We start from the raw sequence: 27,145 nt of genomic DNA, 5'->3' as shown, positions 1-27,145 counted from the left end.
AGTTAATCCAGGGAGTAAATCTAGGCAATGTTTGGGAATTTGGGCCAATATTTGCAAAGGAGATTAGGCTGTGATTGCCACAGCTTCACAAGCAGTCTTTCGACTTGTGCACAAATCTACATTGAAATACCCTTATCTTTATTGATTAAAAGAAATTATAAACAAAAGTGGTGTGACCCTCAGCATGAAACTATTCTAAGATATAATCATTAGGCAATGATCCTTTTTTAATAGGGAGAGCTATATTTGAAGGGTCAGTGATGAAAATTTATTCTGCTTGTGTTTTTGAAATGCAAACAGAAAAAAAAGAGTTAGTTGCCTCATCTCATTTGCATATCATGACAGGTGTCACCATTCTGTGAAAGTATGTGCAAACCTGTTAAAGGGGCTGTACAGTACTGTTTAAGGTGGGATTCATGTTATTTACATTCCTAAGTGAGATAATGATAAACCTCTTATGAAATATCAGAGAGCATGTAATTCTAAGAAGGATTCAATGTTTATTTGATGAAAATTGGTTTTCAAATGGCTGAGATATCCAAAAAAGTGATAACAATAAAAGACTACAAGCCACAACTTTATTAGGATCTCTTTGTTTCACCTTGTTTTTGGATATCTTGGCCACTTCAAAACCGATTTTCATCAAATAAACTTTTGATACCCCTTAGAATTGCATGCTCTTTGACATCTCATAGATTGATTTCTGAATATCTTGCAAAATGTTCAAAGCAAAATCCTAACCTCGACCAGAACTGTACACACCCTTTAATTTCATGACCTGATTCTTTTTGGCTGATATCAGTGAAACTTGCACTGTCCTGTTTGTTTCATTTGGCTCTTTTAACAAAGTAAGCTTGACCTTTTGAGTGGATTTTCTCTTTAAATACTTGTGATGGAGGAAGAAAAGTGCATTTGTATGGATCATGTGTCTCAGCTGTGTGTTGTGTGCTGTTAGATATTTCTTTTATCGTGACTGTGTAACAATTCTATGATGTTGAATATATAGAAATACTTCAAATTGTTCTGTAAGCTGCTAATTGTAACTTTTATGGTCTATGTTCATAAGTTTTTATGACATTAAATATTTGACTTCAATTTCCTTAAAAGAGAAGTGAACCCCAAAACACACACACATGCACACACCTACACATAAATACAAACATACATGTTTATACACAAACACGGTATGTGTGCATTATAAAATATGTGCAGAGCTGTTTAAACCACTAAAGCACCCACACGTGTACATGTGTGATGAAATTCCATGTTATCTATTGTGCGCATTGTTTGTGTGTGTCATTGATTTCAGTTTTCATAGTAAAGCTGTAATCATGCATTCATTTGCTGATTAATACCCATGATACAATACTTGTGAGCTTTGTATGATTACACCTGCTATTAAAAAATGGGTTGTCTGTTTTTTTTCCAAGGGCAGTTTTGTAAGGGTTAAACAAAGAATATATTATATATATTCATATGCTATCACTTGCTCTCTCTCTCTTCCCCTCCACTACTCTCCCTCTCTTTCTCTGTCTCTGTTACATACACACACACACACACACATGCACACATGTTGCACACATATCATCAGCTGAAATTCAGAAGGCCATTATCACAATTTTTTCTTCTTCTTTTTTTTTTTTGGGGGGGGGGGTATTGAGTTATCAGTATCACATTGAAGAGCTCAATCTCCTCTAAATTATGATGTCAATTTTTTTTCCATTTTCCATAAAATGTTAAAAATAAAAACCACAAAGGCACTATTTTGCCTTACATTTTGAACAAATCTTATGAATCTAACGAGTTTTGATTAAATAAACTTTTTACTTCATGAAAATTATAGTTTTGTTGTAATTCATGCTCAAATGTTAGAATACAATAGCACCCTGGTTCTCAGCTCTGACAATATTCTCTTTGAAATCTACTCTCATACTCTTTCTTGCACACATGTATGATTATCCAAATCTCCCAATCTAACTCTCCCTATCTCTTTTTTCCTCAATTTATAATTCATCTATCTATCTATCTATCCATCTATCTATCTACCTATCTTTGTCTCATTTCTTTTTTTTTTTCATTTCCCTTCTTTCATTCCCTCTCATTCTCTTATGACAGTATCTACGAATTAAATGTTAATCATGACACTCAAGGCAGAAATGAAGTGGGATAAATGACCTTCGAGCTATGGAGTCAGCAAGTGTTTAATTGCTTGGAAAGGACAGGAACTGTGAAAGTCATCAGAGTAATGGATAGGAACAAATATGGAGCAGCCATATTTCCAGATGACAAAATATAAGGTTATATTTTATGTCTTCACTAATACAGGCAAAGTACAGGTCATATTCTATGCCAAAAGATATTGTGACAGCCAGTATGTTGTTTGAGGTCACACTGCTGAACGAATGAAAAGTTTAAAAGAAACTGGCAAAATTTTGCATGAACTATGTGTTTTTGAAAATTGACATTTTACTTGTAGTGCATTTAGATAAAAACTCATTCTTTATAGAGGTTAGTCCAATGTTGACATATTGTTCATGCTTTTTATTTTTCATATTTAGAAGAAAACATGACAAAGTTAAACTCCACATACATCCGTAAGCTATAATTTTCATACCAATTACAGCAAACTATTAAAAACCTCCATACAACATGGAGGAGTTTTGATAGCCGTACAAAAAGGTAACAAATCAAACTATTGTGTACATGATTACATTTGATTTATATACTTCACAAAGACAACTCTTGATACTGTCATCAATTCACACAATGTAAACTTTATGACTACACTTTGCCGCTTTGCTATTTCTTCTGTCACCTTTTATACTGCACTTGAACACATTTGGTGAATCATGACAGTAATTGGGTGGTTATAGAGATATAAAGGGTGCTGAAACCCCAGTTACCCTGTGTGCCCTGGGCAACTAAAAATCCCCATCAGGCAAGTAAACTGACTCGGTGCTTGTCTGTGAATGATTTCAGGGTCCTTGACCAGTTGCCCACTCCAGGGAGTCAGAGCACTCTTTTGTAATGCCCTCCAAAATTAGGTCCATCATATATATATATGAAATTGCTCATGTATGTGAAACCTACCATCTTCTGCTAATTCAAATAATGAGGCAAGACTTAACAATTTGGAATATTTGCTTGTATTGTTCAATTCATGTCTCATCAAATATTTTCAAGTCATCTTCAGGCATCGTAAAGGGGAAATCCAGCCCAAATATAAGTTAGTATGATAAGAAAGAGTAAAATATTACAAGTTCAGTGGTATAAATTTGATTAAAATCGGATGAAAAATAAGGAAGTAATGACATTTTGAAGTTTCACTATTTTTTGGGAAACAGTTCTTGAACAGTCAATATGAATATATGCAAATGGTAAAGTCAGCATGTCATTCCCTCACAACTTACCATATAATTTGTACATAAAATTTTAAAATTTCCAGTTTTTCATTCAAACACAATTATGCCCGAGGCTCAAATCCTAGTATATCTAACTGATCACTATTCTGAAATTATTCAACCAGGAATAACATCATGTTTCAGACTTCTATGACAGAAACATTGAATTTTTGTCATTTTTTTTTTGTACACGATCAATGGAAAATTGTGAGGTTATGACATGGTAAGCTCACTCATTTGCATATTCATATCCACTGTACAAAAACTGTTTTGCAGAAATTAGCAAAATGTCAAACTGTCATAACGTCCTTTTTTTTCATCCAATTTCAGTCAAATTTTTACTGTTGAACTCGTAAGATTTTGCTCTTGTTTATCAGACTAACTTATATTTGGACTGGATTTCCCACTTAAGGGATTACAATGAAGAAGAGCTTCGAAAGTGTTATCTCTCTGCAAAGAGAATATATGGTGAACATTTTGTGTATGAAAGTATAAATTAAATGCTAACTTATAAAATTTTTATAACACATGCTAGTAAAATAAAAATATTAGTTGTATTCTTGTATTATGTACAGTGATACATTCAGTGCTACTGAAGTACAAGCTGTTATGAAATAAATTAAAAATTTACTGACTTTTGTAATACATAGAATAAGTTAAGATTATGAGATATAAGTGAAAAAAAAAACTATTGCTCAAATATTTCTCACTGACATAAGATATATGTATATTTGATAACACAAATTTTGAACACAAAAGTGAAATGTAGTCATGATTCATTCATGTTTGCTGTACCTTTACAGGATCTAAAGCATACAATAACAAATTTCAATGTGAAATTTATTTTTTCTACTGAAAACATGCAAAAATGCAGAATACTCTTGCATTTCTTTGACTGTACAACCATATTTTTAGATGACGTGATGCACTAAGTGTGTAGCTGGTATGAATACCTGATATGTGCTGCCTTGTGCTAATACAAAATTTATTACTACTTCCACTTACAACAACATACTGAAGTTTACTATGGAGAACATTGCATGAAAAACAAAAATCACTGTCTATGTCTTACCAATAGAAGCAATTCTTTTTTATTTGTGCTGTCAATGTTTTTTTTTTTTCTTGAAAGATTAAGTACACATTGTACCTAAAAGGAAATTGTTTATTATGTGTGCACTAACAGATTTTAGTGCCATAGGACTGTCTCATCATTTTATGACTCCTGGCATTTCACTTAGAAAAGTCGAAATCCTGAAAAGGAATTATAGTTGGAAGGTCCAAAGTCCCTACTCTCCGTGATCTCAATCCAAACATCGTCTTCTTCAACCAAATCAAGGATTGCGAAGTTTCCCAGTCTGGAGTCAACCGTCGACATGGCTGTGACGGCAATGACTGCATTTTTCATAAGGATCGCTTTTTCCGGTCTGAAGTGATGATACCCTCCAAAAAACTGGAAGGTGAAAGCATAGAGCCCAGCAGCCTTGCAGGTGAATTTACCGGTTTCCGCACTGTAACCACCACCATTGTTGGTGATGATATCCTGGAAGACAAGAGGTGTGTTTGGATCTGGGAACCTCGTGGCGTTGATCACAGTGAAAGCGATGCGAAGCTCTTCTGCAAGTTGATGGTTGATGGGCCCCTGGACGCCAGGAGGTCCTCTTGGCCCACGGAGACCCTTCATTCCAGGGTTCCCTGGGGCACCTGGTAGCCCAGGATCCCCTTTGAGCCCTAACAAGTCACCTGAGTCTCCCTTCATCCCTGGTGGTCCCTTTGGTCCCCGGTCCCCCTTGGGCCCCTTGGAACCCCGCCGTCCCTCCAGTCCCTGCCTTCCTCCATTCCCACTCTCTCCTTTGGTTCCCGGCTCTCCTTTCACTCCCGGGGGCCCTTGGATGCCGTTGTGCCCTGGTGTTCCCGGGATTCCCGGCATCCCAGGAAATCCTCCAAAGCCTCGTCCACAGTGCTGCAGATACTGCTCTTCCTGCAGCTCCTGTTGGGTCATGCCATCGGGCTTTGTCGTTCCCTCCATCTGGGTCACCTGTGCAGGGGTGCTTGTTGTGAGCTCTTCCACCTCTGTGTCATCCCCCACAACATTGTACGCAGGTGCACCAAAGTTTGCCGCGGGTGTCAGAGGACTTTCACTTGTCGGAGGTTGAACCTCTGAGGATGTCAGGGATGCCAGACCAAGGGTCAAGCAGATTGTCAACAGTAATTCCATGGGCATCTTCTTGTATTGATGTCACTGGCACTCTTGTAGTTCTGAAAAGAGAAGAAATGGTAGAGGCATGAAATTCGTTTTAGGGTACATGTGTATGGGAACCACTATTTTATTTTATTATTATTTTTGTTTCAATCTTCTGGAAAAAAGAAATGAGGGATTCTTTTTCTTTTACTTCCTTTTTTTAAAACATAATTTATGCAGTGATAGTGAAAGTTATGGTTATTTGTTTTTCCTTATTAATTTTATTATTTTTGCTGTTCCTATAGTTTCATACTTCATAAATGCAATCTTCCCAACATTATGCATTATAGTTTGTCCACATTACATAAAAAGACACCCAAAATATATCCAACCGTTTTAATCAGTTCCTCTTGACATTACCTCATTGACATGTCAGAGACATGTCAAATATTACTGAGGATTTTAGGCCTCACTCAGAAAAGCCCCCAGAGTTCTGATGCATGAGAAGGAAAAGTGTCAAAGCCAAAGGTTTTGTGATACCGTCTTCTGTTCTTTGGCATCATCAAAGTTTATTCAAGAATCAGGGATCACTTAACAATGGGCTCCCCTGCAGGACATTGATATCTTCCTGTTTTTGCCACAAGAGAGACGCTCATCAGGACATTGTTTGTCATGATGGGTTCAATGCTATGCAAGAAGAGCTTCCCATTTTAGACATGATTGAAATGTCTCATTCAATTTATTTAGAATCCCAATTGTAGCATGCAGTTGGTGCTAACATGTCCTTATTTGGTGATGGATTGTTCTCATTTCAGATCTTTTTTTATTTCTGTAATTTTCTACCAGGTTTAGAGTGCAATGTTTCCCTGCTTAAGGTGAGAATAAGTGAGGATGTTTTGTCTCTTTCAGCTTCTTAGGAACATGTGGTGATTGATGGTTCAAGAGCACACACTTTCTACTTTGTATTCATTTGAATTTCGGTTTAATTGTTAAGACACTACTTTGTAATTTGAAACAGGACATATCTTTAAAGTGAATGAAGTAATGGCAAGTCAGTGATACTTAGAGGCTATACATGTTTGAGTAAGGTGATATAATGTGATATGGTAGAGATGGGATACAGTTGTCAAACTAAACTGAGAGTACAGATGCATGCTAGGACATGGTGCTTTGATGTTAATTGCCCCCCCCCCCCCCAAAAAAAAAAAAAAAAAAAAATGTCCACCTAAAACTAATGACAGGTGAATGTTATTGAAAGTTTGAAGAAAAGATGGTAGCCACAGAAGTGAATTGATGAATTGAAGTGACAGCTACTGATAATCAAGCAGTAATGGAATCGTTGCATGACACAATGACTTACTTTGAAACAAGGAAGAATAAATGCGGCAAATTGATGTACAATTTTAGAAAATCACATAAATGGCAAGATTGTCACAGCTGGTAGATCATCGGTAAACCATCTAATATGTTTCATTTGTAATTAAGTTTTGGTCATGTGACTGTGGATATTTTTAGCATTGTCAACCAACCCATCCCATACTACATCTTATCATTTACAAATAGCCTGCTATCTATTTGACAAGAATGACACAATTTTGCCTTTGGTTTTTTTCCTTGAACACAGTGGCTAGAAAGTTGCACGAATGCCAAATAACAGGGCAAAACTTATTAGGATCCCTTCTGCCAAAAGTATAAAATTTAGGGTGATTGACGTAGAGAAAAGGGAAATGCACCTCTATTGATTGTATCCTCATCTTGTAACTTCATCCATACAGGAATATTTTTTTTCTCTTATTTATAGGGTAGAAGCAAGCCCTTATGAAGTGAAGAATGTATCATCCTCATCGGAGGACTGTTCTGTAAAAGGCCAAGGACCCAGCGGTTTTTTGAGTATTTTTCATGGAAAGATAGAGTGAGAGAGATGATTGCTTGTTGACAGGTGTCATTTCCACATCAGTGTGTACTGTGGTCAATAGAGGTTATGTCAATATTGTCCCCTGTAACTTCTCAAAGCATACTTCCTTGTCTGGGCAAGTGCCCTTACCCCCTGTTCAGACACAAGCCAGTTTATACCAATACTCAATAAAGAAACGACACATGAAGAATCGTCGTATAGCCGACAGACCGTTCAGATGCTAATTTCGACCATTCAGGAAAACGTATAGATGTGCAGTTTCTCAATGCGCGTGCTGTTATGGTCATGAGTGACAGGTATAGGTTCACCTTTCGTGCACGCTCCCATTAAGCCCCGCCCAGTTATACCGTTCTATGGTCACCATACGTTCAGATGCACAATGGACACAATGGAATACTGATTCGTTATCGAGTTCTAGTTCAAAACAATGCTCTGACTGTTGTTTCACTATACGTCATTTCATTATACATCGTTTCGTTAGTCAGCGTTCAGACATATAAATTCATCGTATAGCTATACCGTTTTAGTATAAATTTTTTGCGTCTGAACACCCTGTTAAAGTCTTCATAAAATAGTGGGGAAAAAATGTATACCCAGTAGATACTTCATGGCAGACTTTTTTTGTGCAAATTAGCAAGATAGAAATCTCGAGATTTGCATTGCGATCCACACCTCGAGATTTTTACATGTGTGGACATAAATATCCCGCGGAATAGCGCGATCAGCATCGCAATCCAAATCCCAAGATATATCACAGTTATTTCAGAGATGTATGATTTGAGAAATTTTGTAATAATTTGCACCGCAGCGAGTATGTGCTTGCCAGAGCAAAAAAAAAATCACAAGATTTCTTATCACATTATTCAAAACATGCATCATTGAATAGTGCATGAACACAATGACAAGAGTCACTATTTTGGTAGATTTCGGGCATGGGCAGTATGCATGGTCAGCATATTTTTGTAATCAGCAATTAGGGAAATATTCTGTCTATCTAAGCAGGCACAAAAAAGACTCGGTATATTTATCATTTTTTGTCTGTGTGAATGTGACTGATATTGCAGTCAAGTGAAGTAAGCTATAACAGGGCTTTCTGTAAATGCAGATCTATGCAATGCATTCTGCTAGTATAGTGCTACATACTTTGCTATTTTGATAGAGATGATACTCATTTCTAATTCTGCCCATGTCGTTCTCGATTTGCGAGTTCAGATACTCTCAAACTTGCTGTACAAGTTACAATGCATAAAATATCTAGTGCGTACAGCACCTTGCATATATACCGCTAAATCTCAGATTTAAGTGGGTAGAACTCATATCAGTGATGGAGAAGTATAGTAACTTTGTTTTACACATATTCATCCTCTTTCTCTCTCTCTCTCTCTCTCTATATATATATATATATATATAGGTATATATATATACTCCTAGATGGGTCATTTGGAAGACATTTCCATTTGTTTTATATGCAAATCTTAAAATACATGTTCAATGGCAATTTACGCAATGGAGACACGAAAATTGTCTCCTTAATGACCAGTTGTCTCCCTAATGAAGACACTTCCCCCCAATATGTCTCCCTAAGGTGCCAACTAGGGATATATATATATATATATATATATATATATAGATATATATAGGTATATATATATATATATATATATATATATATATATATATATATATTTTTTTTTTTTTTTTTTTTGTTCCATTTGGTAGTTCGTAAGAGCTGGGACATATCAAATTGTTTTTCTCTTATAGATGAACACTCAATTCAACTTGATGTACACTCACAAACATTGTCAACCTTCCATATTTATATCGATTTTTTCTTTATTTTTCTTTTACAGAATTTCATGTCTCTATATTTTAAGTGTTTTGCAGCTTCAATGTTTCCAATGTATCCATGGCAACAATGAAACATGTGACAAAGAAGAAGGGAAATCTGATTAACTCAGATTTGAGGGGGCGTCTATTTTCTTTCCAATTGGCATGGAGTGTGGGCAACGGTATCTATACACGCCATCTTAGCTGATGAATGCCTAATTTGGAACAAAGTGTGCTGAATTACACTTATTCACTCCACTGGGATTGGTGATTCTTCTTCTTCTTCTTTTTCTTCTTCTTCTTCTTCTTCTTCTTCTTCTTCAGTCTTCTTCTTCTTCTTCTTCTTCTTCTTCTTATTATTATTATTATTATTATTATTATTATTATTATTATTGTTATTATCATCATAAGTAGTAGTAGTAATGTCGTAGTAGTAGTAGTAGCAGTAGTAGTAGTATTATCATCATCATCATCATCATCATCATCATTATCATCATCATCTTCATCATCATCATCATTATCTTAAATCGTTAAGTGCATTCTGACTGTGTTGTCCTCCTGGGGTGCAATGACAGATGTCTGATCATTACACGTACAAAGGTATTGTTATGCGTGACATCAAAAGCACAAAATGTGCAGCTATAGATTGACTTTGTGTATTTTGTCTTGTAAAAATTTCTAATTTGATTAACACTTTTAAATGACAGCATAGTCTAAAAAAAAATTGTTTATATCCTAGTCTCTTTCCTGATAAGTGTAATATGCATGCAGAACAGATAATGTGGACAAAACTGTCATTATTTTGTCACATCATTGACACACCAAGTATTTTATTCTTCCACCTCTAATTTCTCGATGCAATTTGACAAAGTGTAGTTATACTGTATTTTATATGCAGAAACTCATGCAATCAAATATCTCTAATATCCAGGAATTTAACTCCTGTGCATTGTTCAGCAGTGATGTAGTTATTAGTTATAAATATGGTATTGAAATTGCAGTCACAGATTATCATCTCATTAAATACTTTGTGATAATTGACTAACTGAGGGTGTTTCGATGAATTGTTAGCTTCTGGATAGCTTTATTTGTTTTCCCCACAGTTCTTAGGGAGCTTGCGACACAGTTTCTGTAAAACTGCTTTTAAAAATCAAAGGGTATCAACATTGCACGGTGCGATGAAAATAGATGTTGACTTTCAAAAGTCAGTTCCTGCGTATCCATTGCTTGTCATTCTTTCATCAGCAGACACTAATCAGGTGATCAGGTGAGCCAGGCCAATATGAATGACATCCATGGATTACTCCTAGGATTGGACTCGTAGGCAGGTGATACGTCCGTAGGGAGGGGGACTGTCTCGCTCCCTCGCCCACAAGGTCATCCTACTTCACAGTGTACTTTCTCTTAAGACACAAGGACCAATTTGTAGGGTTTTCATGCTTTAAGAGTTCATGTATGAACATGTCATCCTAATTGAGTTATTTGTCTGAATTCTGAATTAGAATTATGTCTCTCGTATTTAAAAACATGTCATGGAAATTACACGTGGCAAGTTGTTTACTGTCCAATCTAATTTTTTGCTGACAAAATTACTTATAGCACTCACTGCCTTATATTGAAATGAAATATTAATTTGAGAATTTTAGCACCCATTCTTCCTTAACTTTGAATGTCAATAGGAATACAAGAACATGTCAGATGAACCAATTTACCAAGAAGATGATACCGCATGACTGCGACTATAAATGAAAACTTCTGATGTATAACTGTTGTGTTTATCATGTGGGCTATGTTGTCGTCAACCCGTAATGTGTCTGATTATATCCTGGACTCCGCCCATCTCATAGTGTATTGTCATCGTCAGTGGGCGTATTGTCCCTGACGAGGGATACGGAGGCTGGCATTGACAACAATCGACGCCCGTGATGTCAAACTGTGTCTGCCACCTGTAACTGAGAGACGCCTCTGTCCTTCTCCCGTCCAGTCTGGTGGTATGCAGACCGTGTCTGCTGGAGTTGCCACCTCTCAAGACTTGCAGCAACCATTAAAGGGACTGTACAGTTCTAGTTGAGGTGAGGATTTAGCTTTTAACATTTTGCGAGATATTCAGAAACCACTCTATGAGATGTCAAAGAGCATGCAATTCTAAGGGGAATCAAAAGTTTATTCGATGAAAATCAGTTTTTGAAATGGCTGAGATATCCAAAAACAAGGGGAAACAAAGAGATCCTAATGAAAGTCGTGGCCTGTCACCTTTTATTGTTATCACTTTTTTGGATATCTCAGCCATTTGAAAACCAATTTTCATCAAATAAATGTTGAATCCTTCTTAAAAATATTTGTTCTTTCATCTTTCATAAGAAGTTTCTCATTATCTCACTTAGGAATATTATAAACCTGAATCCTCAACTCAACCAGTACTGTACAGTCCCTAGGAACAGTGTGGGTTTGGTTTTACCATCAAGTGTGAAACCATGTACTAAGACCAGCACTCCTAGCTATTCATATGATTGTGATAGTAGAAAATTGTGAGGGCATGACATCATCAACTCATTCATTTGAATATTCATAAGGACTGGTCAAGAAATATTGTCCCCCTAAAATGTAAAATTATAAAATGTAATATCATCTTTATTTCCTGTCCGATTTTTTTTTTTTTTTTTTTTTTTGGGTGGGGGGGGGGGTTGAACGTTCTGTAGGGATTTTTATCTCTTTCTTTTAGAGTTTTTGGGTGGATTTCCTCTTTAAGAATCAATTACAAATGAACACAATGATATAACGACAACAGACTCTTGGAAGAAATAATAGAAATACTTTTCCACACGACCTGACATAAAGTGCAGCATTGGCATGTTCTTTCATGAGTCTTCTAGTCAAGTCCATATTGTGATCATAGGAGCACAAAATGCTTATCTTTTCGTAACACTGTTTGTAATTTTGTCGGTACATGGAATGTCAAGCAAGGGACAAATATAGTCAACCTTGCCTAAGTCGAATCTATTTGGACTGAAAAAAAAAAATAGCTTTGATCTAGAGAAAATTCAACTAATGAGGGATTAAAATCAGTAGAATATGAAGAGAAGAGGACTTGAAAAGACCTTCGATTTTAGGGGATTGTTTGCAAGTTTGACTGTAAAGACGGGGAAACCGTATTAAATTGAGTTTATCATGGCCTAGTGCAGTTAAATGCCATCATTAGCTCTGTGATTTTTGGAGCATTTTTTTGTATGTGTGTGGTAGCCTATTTTTGAGGAGCTCAAAAGTGCTGGATATATGAAGATATCTCGCTCAAGTGCCTGCAGTCTTGGTGCAAGGGTTATTTCTGTGCAGAAATAGAGCTTCCCGTAATTAAAGATTTCATAACCCAGACAGGCATTAATTCAAGGATCTGGCTTCTGCCACTTCATAAGGCTTGCTGGCATGAAACAGGTGGTGGTCTCGTTAAATGGATGGCAGATAATATGAGAAGGATGCCTCGATGATAGGCGGCCCGTGATGGGGATACGCTAATCAGGGGGCAATAGACGTATCAAACACAAAGTGATAACTTTGACGTGGCGTAACTGGTCGTGAACATTCCAGAACTTGAGCAAACTTGAAGTGTGTGTTATTAAAATGTCAGGAGGAATTTCTCTCCAGATTAAGTGAATGCTGCTTGAAAGAGACCTGAATTTTTCACTTTTTTCTTTGACTTACCAGTTGACAGAAATTTGGCTCTGGAGGTTCAGAGTGATTGAGATAGACAGTTAGGGTCTTAAAAGCTGCTTCATAATGGATGATTTAGGATAATTTACCACTTTTATAGTGCATACAAATTGCATGCATATATCCGTAACCAAGGTATTGCATGACAACCTCCATGCTTGTTGTAAGCTTGCCTTACCTAGTGATGACTAATGTACGCAGTGTGCATACTTAGTGGGTTTTTGCAAGAGATATTCATTGTCATTGAACAGGTGAGAAAACATGTGGTAACCGGGTTGTCAGGATGAAGAATGCATACATTGGAAAATAATCATGAAATCAATACATCATCAACAACTTTTGTCAAACATGATTAACCCGTTGAGGATGGACTGGATTTGCTACAACACACATTTCCCATAGATACTTGCCCAAGTATAGTTGGGACTCGTCTTCAACGGGTTAAACAGAAGCTGGGTGCATGTCACGCACTTCATTGATTGACTTTTAGCCATTCATGTGACTCGCACATGCTGTTCGAAATTTGGATGCATACACAGATGCCTCATGTTTCCAGCAAAGCAGTCATCATAGACCTAGGTAATTTTAATGTGTAACAGCCATGGTGCCTTCAGATGGTTTGCCTTTTTCTTTTTTCTTAAAGGGGGTCCGATTTTGTGACACATGTGGATAGATGTGATATTTTTTACTCCACAAAACAATCTGAATGGAACCTTTGTCACCTATTACTTCAAAGTTTTAGACTTAAGCTATCCCTGCTTAACTTTACTTTTCAGTTCTGTTTGTGACAAATTACTCACTGCAGAGTTTGAGGTTGCCTGTGTATTGCCATTCCAAAGTACACATACGTGCAGATGTTTTGAGCAAGTGACATCATATTTATTCTCTTGTACCAGTGCTCCAACGTAGATGTAGTTTTCTCCCTGTTTTATCCACAGTCTCAATTATATGTGTTTCATTTCTCTCTGTATCCCTCTCCATCTTTCTCTCTTTTATTTTCTTTCTCACACACACACACACACACACACACACACACACACACATTGTTTCTTTATCTACTTACATACCGACAGTGTATATCTATACATAAATATCTATCTGCCTATCTATCTGCCTGTCTGTCTATCTACTGTAAAATTGGCTAATCTCGCATGAATAAAATTTTGTGCTCAGCTGCCTTACATGAGTTTTGCGTGTTTTCAACTACGCCGATTCAAGACGTGAACTACTTCAACATATAGCAAGCAAAACTATTTGCATGCATTTATTTTCGCGCTAGTTTCTGGTTGTGCGAAATACATGAAAATTTCAATACCACAAAATTTCCACTTTTACAGTATCTATCTATCCATCTATCTATCAATCTATCTATCTATCTATCTATCTATCTCTATCTATCTATCTATCTATCTATCTATAGATAGAAACACTGTCTATCACTGTCTGTCTATCTATCACTATCTATCTGTCTGTCTATCTATCTATCTATCTATCTATCTATCTATCTATCTATCTATATATATATATATATATATATATATATATATATCTATGTCTAGCACTCTCTATCTTGTACTTATTTACTCTGTCTATTTATCTTTCTCTATCCATCTAGGCCTATATATTGATCCAGCTATGTATCTATCTATCCATCTATCTATATATATCCATCTATGTCTAACTCTCTCTATCTCTTCCTCTCTGTTATGTACTTATTCACTCTGTCTATTCATCTTTCTCACATTCAGTTCATGAATTGTGATGTACCCGCCATCTCGAGGCTCCCTTCAAAGGCCAACGTCCTTTCTCACCAACAAGGACTCCACAACTCTTGAGCGTGTTAATACTCCACATCTATCAGGAATGCATGACTAATAAGCGAGTCTCTCCTCTCCTTTCTTGATGTTTCCGCTCCTACTTTTTTTTCTTTTTCAGAGAATCACCCAAGCTTTGTCCTCCATTTGTAGTTATCATGTCTGTTCCACTCACTGCATACCTCTCAACCTCTAGGAGATACCCTCCCGATTCTGTCTATTAGCTGAGATGCTGGGGCCAAATCTCTGTGGTTACTTAAAGGGGCACTCTGCTCTATGTTTCAGGTCACTCTGATAAGCAGTGTAGATTAGTAAGTCACACAAAACAGGGAACAGTTTCATTTGATGAATTATAAGAAAGGTATAGAATTTTGATATTTCACATGTATTTGTGAAACGGTGATATTGATTATGATTATATGCAAATTAGTCAAAGCATTGATATTATTGTTTCATGGCTCTCCCTTTTAGTTTTTACCTAAAAATGGTATACAAATCGCTATGTCTTTTTCTTTTTCAATAATTCATAACCATAATCACCCTCTTGTATTCAAAGTTTACGGTGCTTTCATCGTACAGTGCGCCGTATAAAAATAAGTAGGTGAATGAGGAAGAGGGGTTTGCGGAAACGACATGTGTACCTAGTCCTTGAAATGAGTTGTTTGCTGAAAGAAGACCCCTAGAAATAGGAGAGTGGAGGAGGGAAGCCACATCTTCAGGAAGAGTATAAGGAAGGCATATGGTGGCAGTTAAAGGGCAGCAGTGAGCTGGATGTTAGGTTGCACTGAGGGAGATGTGAGAGTAGAATACAGGGACAGTTGCAGGGAAGAATTAAGTGAAAATCAGGGTTCAGAAATTAGAGGGAGGAGAAAGATTAACCAGAAAGAAGAAGGTTGGAAAAGCATGGAGGTATAAGAGCAAAGTGATGAAGATGTGAAATTACAAATAATGTATCATGAAATGAAGCAAGAGAAAACAAGGTTGGTATGTGACTATGTGACCATGGAATGTAGAATTTAACCCCCCAAAAAATGTGAAAAGTAATGGGTGGATCATAAGAAGGATTCATGTGGGGAAATGAGGTATAGGAGAGAAAGAATGGTAATTAAAAGTGAAATCTTCAAAAGGACTCCTATGGAAGAAGGAATGTGGAAGAGAACACAAAGTAAAATTTTGGTGAAGGATGTGATTTCCTCCCGAATTCATGTAGTAGTAGTAGTAGTAGTAGTAGTAGTAGTGAGACTCTTATAAAGCGCACATTTCTACCTAAAAAGATACTCAAGGCGCTATAGAACAGAGTGCATATTGTGTCACGTTACAACAGTATCACAGAAAATAATAAGACAATAAATTAACAAACAATAGGCCTATTATACGTACACATACTATATATACAGGTATACAATATTGTAAAGAGGAAATGAAGGGAAGCTCTGTGTCCAGGTGGGTTGGAGGCATATATGTGACCCTGCATCACAAAACCAACAAAAAGTGGCAAGACATGGATTTTTAGTGAAGGGCAGTTTCTGAAAGAGCAGAGTCTAAGCATTAAAATGATGTATAACTCAATTCAAATGGGCCCTCCTAGCCTATCTAAATATTGGAAAGAAAACATACACTCTGGAAAGTGTGAACTGAGAAAAGAGGCTCTGAAGTACAGTGTCTATGTTACCAAACCATGCTAGCTGTGCAATGAATGGGACAAAAAACAGGATGTAAGCCACCGGAGCAACAACAATGAAGGGATGATTAGATTAAGCTGAAATTAAGCATGCTCTACTAAGACATTCTGTCTGTAATAAATGCCAACTTTCAAAGCAGCAGTATCACCCTTTCAAAAGTTATTTTAGTTGAAAGTGAAGAATGTGCAAAGGATTTTCAAAAAATGAAAAGGGACCTCTATTAAGACATACCTGATCTCATCACTTTACAAAAAAGGGTTGTAGAAAAACTGCTGAAAACACACTTTTTCATTCCTTTTATAGTCCCAAACTTGGGAATCATGTAGAAGAAGAATAGCTCTTTCAGGAGATATGAAAAACTGAAGATTGATGTGGTTGACCCGTTTCACCTTTTTTGAGTCTTCGCGTACAATCAATGGGTGCGACTTTTTGTTGGTTTTGTTATGCACAGTCACATATAGGGTGTCACATTACCTCATCTCATTTTGCATTCATATGACTGTAACTGATCTTACTGAATCTATAATAAAGTTTTGCTTTGGACATTTTGCAAGTGATGCATCTTCTTGCAACAGAACATTCACTGTTCTGTGTAGAACTTCCCTTAAAAGACTGAAATGACTACACATGTTATTGGAAATAATCAGGGGCCATTGAAAAACATTTTAAACCAAGGGTGTGGAGTAGAATAGAAAGATGTTGGAAGGGAGCCACCAGCACTTTATGGACGGTGAAAAGAAATATGAGACTACAGATGACTTGACCTTTTCTAACTGCAGGTGTATCTTAAAATTTGACACATTTTGTATTGGGGCCATGTCCAATGTTCCAACGAAAATCATATGATTGTGCAAATGTGAATCATGTGATTGTGCAAATGTTTGATAATTGTAAGATACTAGTTTCAAAACATATTGATATCCCACCTATCCAACAGAGGCACAGTTATTAGTTATTACTGCTCTCATTTAGTACCCTAAATAGTAGTCAGTCATCGTCACTCTCAATTAACAACCCGAATAGTAGAGGAGATGTTTTGAGTCTATCAGCGCCATCCTCGACAAAAATGTGGGATCAGTGATGCCTTTACTGTGGCAAGAAAATACTTGATTACCGCTAAGATTTAATGTCTCTTCATGTTTCAGTTTACTTCTACAAACTGTGTTCTGTGATAGTAATTAATAATTGTACCATTTTTAAATGTCAGGGATCAGCCTTTGAAAGGCCTTTATGGCCAACTGTTGATTCCCCCACGTGTTATATATTTATTGCATTGCATCTTGCATGATGTAATTTGCGCTCATGTAATGTTTGTATGTCTTTTTATCTACCCTGTGGAAATAAATGAAATGAAATAAAATGAAAAACAAAAGTAAGGTCAGATGAACAGATAACAAAAAAAAAAGGCTTTAGGAAAATTGAACATAAAATGAGACAGTGATGAATTTTTACACTTTTTTGCATAAAGAATAGAAGAACAGAGTGAGTAAATACACTCGCAAAACCAGGGCAGCAGGGCTTGGAAAGTCACAAAGTTACATCCCAATTCCAAGCAGAGTAAACAAAAATTAATTGAGAATGACTGAGAAATGGGGGTTAAGGTCAAAGTCAATCCATTTGTGCAAACTGCATGATTGGGAGCATCTTCCGAGATTGTGAGACGACTGCGCAAGAGAGTTTAATTCTGTGGCCGTAATCCGAGGAAGCTTCATATTAGCGTGGCTATGTTGTCAGCGGGGACACTCAAGGCCACGCAAACTGCCTTCCCAACATCTCGCGGAGACTCAAGCTTCTCCTATGGCCGTAAAACCCCCAAAAGTTTTCCCTCACGTTTGCCCGAGGTTTTTGCATCATATCTGCCTAACAGTAGCGTCACTCAGCATTCAGCCGAATCCTTGCAGTGTCATCACACTCTAGATCCCGTTTTCCAACTTCCTCCACCGGTCAGAAGGAATGCACCTGAAATGTAGATGATGTGCAACTGTGTATAACCCTGTCCTCGTTCTTACACCAGAGATGCCCTCTCATACATTGCTCTCTTCAAAACTTCCTCATAGGATATGACAGTGTTTGCTAGCTGGCAGCCCTAAGCTTGTTTCTGCTTGTAAGTGTCACAAATGGTAGCATTGAACATGTGGGGAGAAAAATTGAAAACTTGCTATTAATAGGAGATGTTTATGTTTCCTCACAAATTATAAAGTCACCCCATGCTCAAGTTAACTGTGATGAATAGAGTGAAATCAAATATGAAAAATGAAATAATTTCATGATATTTGAAAGAAAAGAACAATTATGGAATAATATTTTGACAAGGAATAAAAAGCAAATAGGAAAATTTCCTTGCATTTTCTGAAGTGTTGATAGTCACGAGAGTCACATGCAAACTGTATGTGTACTAGGTGTCATGATGATGTTATACTTTCATAAGTCCCCCATTTTGCTTGGATACAGCTCTTTATAGCATTTCATATTTTACATTGCTTCAAGAAGATGACATCTGAAATAGTCATTTCAGATTATATCAGCATTAATATTCAAGTTTGACTGATTCATAAGTGATGACTAAATAAAGGAGAGAGGGTTATAGATACTGTATTATTGATAAAAAGAATAGTTTTTCTTTTTTAAATATACAAACTAATGGGAAGGTTGTGGGCCTACTACAATCACTTTGTCTTCTTGCATTCATATGTTATTGTGATTGGCATTTCTTTTCCATAATAGTATGTGGAACTGAATATTTCCTTAACTTTTCTCACTGATTTTCAAATTTGATGGCACATATATCATCACTAGTCTTGCATTAGTTGACTCCTCTTCTTAAAGTTAATTTCAGCATACAGTGGAGTTTTCCTCAAACTCTCAAAATACTGATTAAACGTATATATAAGCACAGACATGTGAGTTTGTTAATGTGATTATACGAGGTGCTTAAACTTATTTTATAGTGAAGTACGTCCGCTACGTTGCATCTGCTATATCAATTTATCTTACTGTAAGAATTGTTTTGATTTTCATAGAAATTCTGGAAACGTACAATGCATGTCCTTCGTGGTTTACTTTATATACAATGATAAATGGAAGTTGCAATATTTTACCTACAATTTGTACATACAGATTTCTGTACACTTACAATTCTTACCAGTTTTTGTGCAGCTATTCATACCCAGTTACCCAACACAAAATGTTTCATAAGCTGTGTGTCAACAGATGTATCATATTTTAAATGTTTGTCAGACCTAACCATAGTGTGATATGATGAAGATATATTCCTTAGAGATCCTGCTACATGATCTATGTCGTTCATCATGTCATGACCTTTGTTCATGACCTTTTACAAAGGTCATGATAAGATGAATGAGTTCTCAATGTTTTTAGTGTCAGGTCTCTAAGGGCCCTGTCCCACTGGCGTTAAGGAAAATTTGTGTATGAAATGCGCATAAAATTAGTTTATATTCACTAAACATCCGTAACCGAAATTTTGTGCAGCTCAAAAATCCTGGCAACAGAATTAAACATGCCTCTTTGGATAATTGCGGACGTGTGCGGATGTAAGCCAATTCATACAAGCATGTTTCACGAATATTGCGGATGTTTAGCGCAATTCATACGCGAATCTTCCTAAAAGCCATTTGAACTGGGCCCTGAGATTTTGTTTTTCCCCTAGTGCTAATGAGGTAGCCTGTTTGGTGCTCAGCATCTCCACAATGGCATCTTCTGGTTGCCATGGAAACTCCCAGCTAGCTGTGGCTTGGGCAGGGTAGTGCAAATTTCAACCTTTTCATCACCATCCCTTAGGCTTAATCACATATCCCATGGGGATTAATCAGAGAGTATGAACTCCAAAGGAGGGGGTTGTAGATGAATGGGGGGGGGGGGGGGGGGGGAATCAGAGGACTGGGATTGATGAGAAATCATCAACTGGTGTGCAGATGGAGAGGGAACACATATATTGTTGTGCCCAAAGATTTTGAAAACAAATGGAATGTTTGTTGGACATGGTAAATGTTTGCCTTCTACAATACCAAAATCATTTCTGTCCCATGTCTCTCAGTCTTTTTACCTGATTTGAAAAAAGAAAAAGAAAAAAAAAATTGGATCTCTGATGATGGATCTTCTATAGAAAACTTTTTATCATCCAGGTGATGGTTTTTCCCATGCTTGGCTCCATGGATATGTTTTTAAAAAGATATTAAAGGGACTGTAGGAAGAGGAAATAGGTAAGAAGACTTACTCCTCATGTCAGACTCGGATCTAACCCTGAACTCTTAGAACTCTGTGGTGGTCAGACTGAGATAGAAATGGACCAATTATTCTAGTTTCCTGGAGGGCTTATCCATCTACAGGCCTGCATTTGTTTTCTTCTAATGTGCTGTCAAGGATGCGGACCAGGTTGATGTCAGGAGTTCGAAATACTTTTTTTCCTCTCTCTCTAGATTGATGATAAGTTTATCAACTGCCAGTTGAGTATGGAAATCCATTGCAAACCCATTTTGTGATATGTTAAAGTATTTCTCTCGGTCTATCGCCTATAATTTTATTCTGAAGTAACTTTTCAATGTCATGTTTCCCATTCTTCCTTTCGGCAATCTTTGCCCGTCAGCGATAAAACTTTATTCCATTCAGAAACTGGCTTATTCTGCAGGTTAATCTTGCATGCACTTCCCTGCCTTTCAAATCCATCCCTCCTCCTCTTTTTGTGCTGAACTATTAGATTTTCCCCCCATTTCCTTTCGTGCTAGACCCCCTTCCCTTGCCCCCCCCCCCCCCCCCCCAATATTCATATTTCTGGCTCTTAATTAGATTGCAATCTGGCCAACATGATCATGTGATAGGAATTTGTTGCACTTGAGCACATGATTTGATTAAAAAATTCTTCGTAACACACTATCGAGGTCTGCTGGCTGTGAAAACATGCTGTGCCCAGTGACCTTTTGCAGCAGAATGTGAGTCGAAATGTTACGACCACAAAGCCAAGGCCAACCCTGCATGTTATCATATTCCATACATTCCATATTTTTCATGAACATGTATTTCTCGACCCACATTTTTCAGGATCGCATGACACAGTGCTTCTGACATTGCTGCAGTACCAGGAAAGAGTTGGTATTTACGTCCTTGCAGCTTATGAATTTTTATCAGATTTGTGCAAGAGAGTATCTGCACTATGCCCCCTCCCCCCCCCCCCCTATAAAAAGGGAACAATTTTGTTTGTGTTTTCTTAGTTTGTAGGAGCAACGTTTTTATTACACATAATGAAAGAACTTCAAATTGTTTTGTTGATCTTCTTTGAGCTGAGGATATATCACCCTTTTGTTTTTTTCTGGAAAATTTACATTAGTGATATTTTCATATAAAAGTTAATGTTTAGGCCAGCACATCTTGGGCACAAGAATGAGATAGGGCAGAATTGTTTCTGCATTGCAAGTGTTGGGTAGAACCTATTTCATCAGTGTTCCTCTCATGAATAAGATTTTTATTCTTTCAACTATTTCTTCATTATACCAAGTTTCCTCTTTTTTCTTCTGTTTCTTCTATCTTTTTCCCCTTCAGATTTTTCTATTTTTCTTCTACATCTTCTCTTCATTTTTTTGTGTGGCTATTTTGAGATGCTGTGTTCATTTCTTCAAGCAAAAATTTGATGTTGAAAACAGAAGGGAGACTGCGATGACCTTTTCAACATTTTCTCATCCATATACTTCTTAAAAATGCTGTGTAAGGATACCTACTAAGGTTATTTTTCTCTTCTTAGTCTAATGAAATAAAAATAACAAATAAAGACAGAATAAACTGACCAGAAAGAATATAAATTATTAGTGGAAAAGTGAGCAAAGAAAATGGGATTCCATCGGGATTCGAACCCGAGACCTGCGGATTGCTAGACCGGTGCTCTACCGACTGAGCTATAGAAAGCCCTAGTACAGTGTTCGTCCCAGAAACCCTTAATTCTCAATGCTCGGGTGGTCAGAAGCTATAGCAGTGTGTTTGTGTGTAACACACACGCACACACTTGAACCTGGCATAAACCCGAAGGATAATTCAACTTGGGGATAAATGCGAGGGATCACCGAAGTGATGCAGCTTTTTGAGTTTGTAACAAATAAAGACAGAATAAACTGACCAGAAATTCTGTCTTTATTTGTTACAAACTCAAAAAGCTGCATCACTTCGGTGATCCCTCGCATTTATCCCCAAGTTGAATTATCCTTCGGGTTTATGCCAGGTTCAAGTGTGTGCGTGTGTGTTACAAACAAACACACTGCTATAGCTTCTGACCACCCGAGCATTGAGAATTAAGGGTTTCTGGGACGAACACTGTACTAGGGCTTTCTATAGCTCAGTCGGTAGAGCACCGGTCTAGCAATCCGGAGGTCTCGGGTTCGAATCCCGATGGAATCCCATTTTCTTTGCTCACTTTTCCAGAAATAAAAATAAGTAAACTTTTCCTACTGATGTCATTCTAGGGAAACCCTCACCTCATGAAAGAAAGGGGTTCTCAAACACTGATAAAAATTCAAAGTACCCTGTATGTCCCGGTGGATTAAGGCGATGGAAGAAATAGAAATTCAAAGTACCCTGTATGTCCCAGTGGATTTAGGCAATGGAAGAATTATCTTTAAATCAGAGAAAGTAATTCCACAAATATTTCATCGGTCAAAGCAATATCGTGATATCAAAGATGCACTGGTAATACAAAACAGTTCTACTTCAGATAGACGAAAGATCTTACCTGAAACTTGATTGCAGCTTATAATTCAGACAGGTAGATAATTCAAGCGAATGTCCATGCCAGCAGATGGGCAGAGGTAGAATCAGCAATCGATGTCCAATAGGGCAACGGGACAAATATGAACTCCACGCACGTTGGATTGGAAGCACCCCGCTGATCACCCCAACTAGTTCAGCTTCAACACATGAATGCTGTTCTATTTATGTCTCCACCCTCAATATCTCCAGCTCCAAAATACCCTAGTTCCAAGGACTCGTAGGACTCTCCCACACGGGCAACAAAACTCATGTGGAGTCTCAATCGAAAGAAAATAGAAGTAATCAAGAAGTTATCAACCTCTTTCCTGATGCAGTCAGCTCACAACCGTCTGAGAAGCTTTTGACATGTAGGTGTGCACTGTCTGAAAATAATGTGGCCAAGTTTTTTGAGGGAGGGAAGAAATAAAGAGAGAGAGTATTAAAAAAGTTAGGAAGAGCTAGTTTGGCTGCGAGATGACTCCTAAATCCTTACACACAGGCATCCTTTATGAAGAGTGAGGGGGAGAGAGAGGGAGGGGATGTAGATGATGCGGTATCCAGGGTGTCTAGGGTTGCAATAGATGAGTGTAGGTGGATAACAGCCAATCAGAAGTGAGTATGACACCCAGTTAGAGGTGTGTGCATCTCTCCCTCTCGCTGTCCCATGTCATTCAGATCCAACTGATCAGCTAGCAGCTCCAGTTCAATACTTCAGTATACTGTCATCAAACACATATTGACAGACAAACAACACACCCACACACACTCACAAAGACACATGCCTCAGTGGCACAATTACCTCTCCTTGGAGAATTTGGCTTCCCCTCTTGTAGAGTTAGTGTCATGAGTAAACATGAGTGGGAATGGCTCTGGTAAAACTTACGAACCAATTATAGTGACCGACTTTTAGCACCTACCCCTTCGAGTCTTGTTTGTTTGTTTGTTTGTTTGTTTGTTTGTTTGTTTGTTTGTTTGTTTGTTTGTCAGTATGTGTGCATTATTCAAGTTCAGTTTTGAACTCTGTAGTTCTTTATTGTTCCTGTGTGTCATATCAACAATGAGTTGCCATGTAGAGGATGATGTAGAAAGTGATAAGAGGAGGACTGTCACTCAATTTTTGGCTCTGAACTCATTCAAAGTATTTATCAACCAAATCAGGGCTGAGGAAATGTACTTGTACATGCATTGATTTGACTCTCTATCTTGGCGCTACCCAATCACACTATCAGTGTATGCACACATGGGTTAAGATTTGGCTTATTAATTCAAATTGGGGGGGGGGGGTGGGAGGATTGCATTGCATATGAATAAGAGTTTGCCTAGCAACAAGTCTACATTCATTTCAAGCCTCCTCTATAAAACATCACACTTGTTTTTGTTATTGGTTTATGTATATTTGTATTTCAGCTTTGTGGGCAAATGCATTCAAAAGATCAATGCATCTCATAATAAAGTGAATTTTTCACTGTTGTGCACATATGTGACCGTGCATCGCAAAACAAACAAAAAGTCGCACCCCTTGATTTTATGTGATGACTCAAAAAAGGTGAAACGGGTCAACCGAGTCAATTGTGAGTTTTCCATATTTTCTGAAAGAGCTATTCTTCTACATTTTTCTTGAGTTTGGGATCATAAATTGAATAGGAAAGTGGGTTTTCAGGGGTTTCTTTTTTTGGTAGAGTAGTGTGATCAGGTTTTTCTTAGAGGCCCCTTTTCATTTCTTGAAAATCCTGTGCATACTCTTCACTTTCAACTCTAATGACTTTTGAAAGGATGATGCTACTGCTTTGAAAGTTGACATTTATCATGAACAGAATTTGTTAATAAAGCATGTCCGATTTCAGCTTAATCTGATAATCCCTTCATTGTTGTTGCTACAGTGGTGTACATCATGTTTTTTGTCCCATTCATGGCACAGGTAGCACAGCTTTATAGTAAAGATTAAGCGCTTGAATAGACACTGTACTTCACAGCCTCTTTTCTCAGTTCAAACTTTTCCAGAGTGTGTGCTTTCTTTCCAATATTTATATAGGTTAGGAGAATCCATTTGAATTGAGTTATACATCATTTTAAAGCTTAGAGTCTGCTCTTTCAGAGTCTGCCCTTAACTAAAAATCCATGTCTGGCGACTTTTTGTTGGTTTTGTGGTGCATGGTCACATATGGAAGATCTCTAATCTTACTTTTGTTCCCTTCTTTTTGCCTTTTGTTTCAATAGACAAGATGAATTCTATTTGGATCATGTTCAGATGTAGAGCAATATGGACTAAGAATTTCACTAACAAACTTTTTTGGACATCTGTCATTTATGTGATTTTTTCTTTTTATGAGGTGGGCAGATTTAACCTCATATTGTGTCTTGTTTGTATCGAAAATAAAGGTCAGTCTATCAACTATGACTCAGGCAATGCAATAACCTATAGGCCCTTTATCATAGCCCATATTGGAGAAAAAAAAAGAAATAAAATGGGGCAAACTTAACAGGATGAATAAACCCTCAGTAAACTAGAGTCCACTCCAGGGTGGTGCTTGATGGTCGTGCATTGGCCTTAGTCTCACAACGTGTTCACCTAGATTTCCTGCTACTTCACTGATTTCAGCAAGTCATCTTGACAGCCGCTTTATAATTCAATTTAAGCTGTGCGGCTGAGTTAGTCTGTTCAAGTTTTTGCTGGACAAATAGCCGATAGAGCTTGCAAGGCAGATCACAAAACTCTGCCAAGGACACTTCATGGTTCTCACCCAAGAAAATTGTAACTTTGGGTCATTCAGATTAATTGTGAAAAAAAAAAAGCAACATGAGGAAAGTCTTGCTAGGCAAATGAAAGTTGCTAGGCAACCGTGCTAATCCAAAACATTACCAGAAATTGATATATCAGAGTGTGGTTGTCATCTGTGGATTTGAGGATTTGGTCCAATCTCCAAATTTTTGTCATGAATGTGCTATCATTAAAATTAGAGAATCCTGGAATGGAAAGGTCAAACATTGCAAATGTTGATGTAATTATATTTTGCAATGAAAATGAGCCTCCTCTCGTGATGAAGACTGTCATTTTTTTTTTAACCATTTCAGGAAAATGTCTTTCAGTCCAAGTATCATATTATTTTGAAAAGCTGTCTAACTTGTGACTCACTTTTATGTATGTATGCTTATTTAAACCAACCAACCAACAAACATTCATACACGCTACTATAATAGTTCAAAAGTTTGTCAGTGCAAGTAGCATTTGACGTGAGGGTTTAGGGTAAATGTTTTACACTGACATTTTACAATGTACAAGCTACATTTTTAGTGTTTGTCGTAGGATTGGCTGTGTTGACCAACTCATTACTGGGTTCTTCATGAAAATATCCTTTTAAATTTTGATATGCAATAAACTGGCCTAGTGTTAGAATCTTGAAGTATTCTGCTTGTATCTGGGCAGATGATGTCCCTTGATGTGTCCAGAGATGGACCAACAGACACAATGTGGAGGAGACAGGGAAATATAGAGACTCCTAGAGAGACAAATTTGCATCCTTTTCCAACTTACCATTCCCCGCCATCCATCAAGATCCGTGGCTCTTTTTGTGTTTGTCTCATTTTGGAAAACATGTATAAAAAATCTACTGATGTACTTATGTGCTGACAGAATAATGTAGGATTGTAGTGTGTGTCACTTCTTGCTTTCATTGTGTATCAAAGCATTTATATGCTATTATTATGTTTGTTTGGAAAAATGCAGAAATCAAATCAAATCAAATCAAATGTACATGATGGTATCCATGGAACTGACAGCTCTAGCTTCTGTGGCAGGAAGAAGATGAAAGAAATTTGTCTTGAATACCACAAGGTTCCACGATGTTTGGATTTTTAGTCAAGCTCCACTTCTTTAT

General features: G+C 37.2%; 2 protein-coding genes across 2 annotated transcripts in view; one reads left to right on the top strand and one right to left on the bottom strand.

Annotated features, from left to right (window-relative positions):
• The window catches only part of LOC139740018 (TATA box-binding protein-associated factor RNA polymerase I subunit B-like), a 55,844-nt gene that overhangs the window by 11,075 nt on the left and 17,624 nt on the right, over window positions 1-27,145 (top strand). The gene's annotated exons all lie outside the window — the stretch shown is intronic.
• On the bottom strand, window positions 4,636-5,622 carry LOC139740014 (uncharacterized). Its single transcript, XM_071650609.1, has one exon. It carries the CDS (start codon window positions 5,620-5,622, stop codon window positions 4,636-4,638), a length of 987 nt encoding a protein of 328 aa, XP_071506710.1.

Source organism: Diadema antillarum, unplaced genomic scaffold (genome assembly GCF_040938485.1).
Source record: "Diadema antillarum isolate AM-2024a unplaced genomic scaffold, OU_Dant_1.0 seq00000825_RagTag, whole genome shotgun sequence".
NCBI lineage: Eukaryota > Metazoa > Echinodermata > Echinoidea > Diadematoida > Diadematidae > Diadema > Diadema antillarum.
This window is presented reverse-complemented; position numbering and strand designations above follow the sequence as displayed.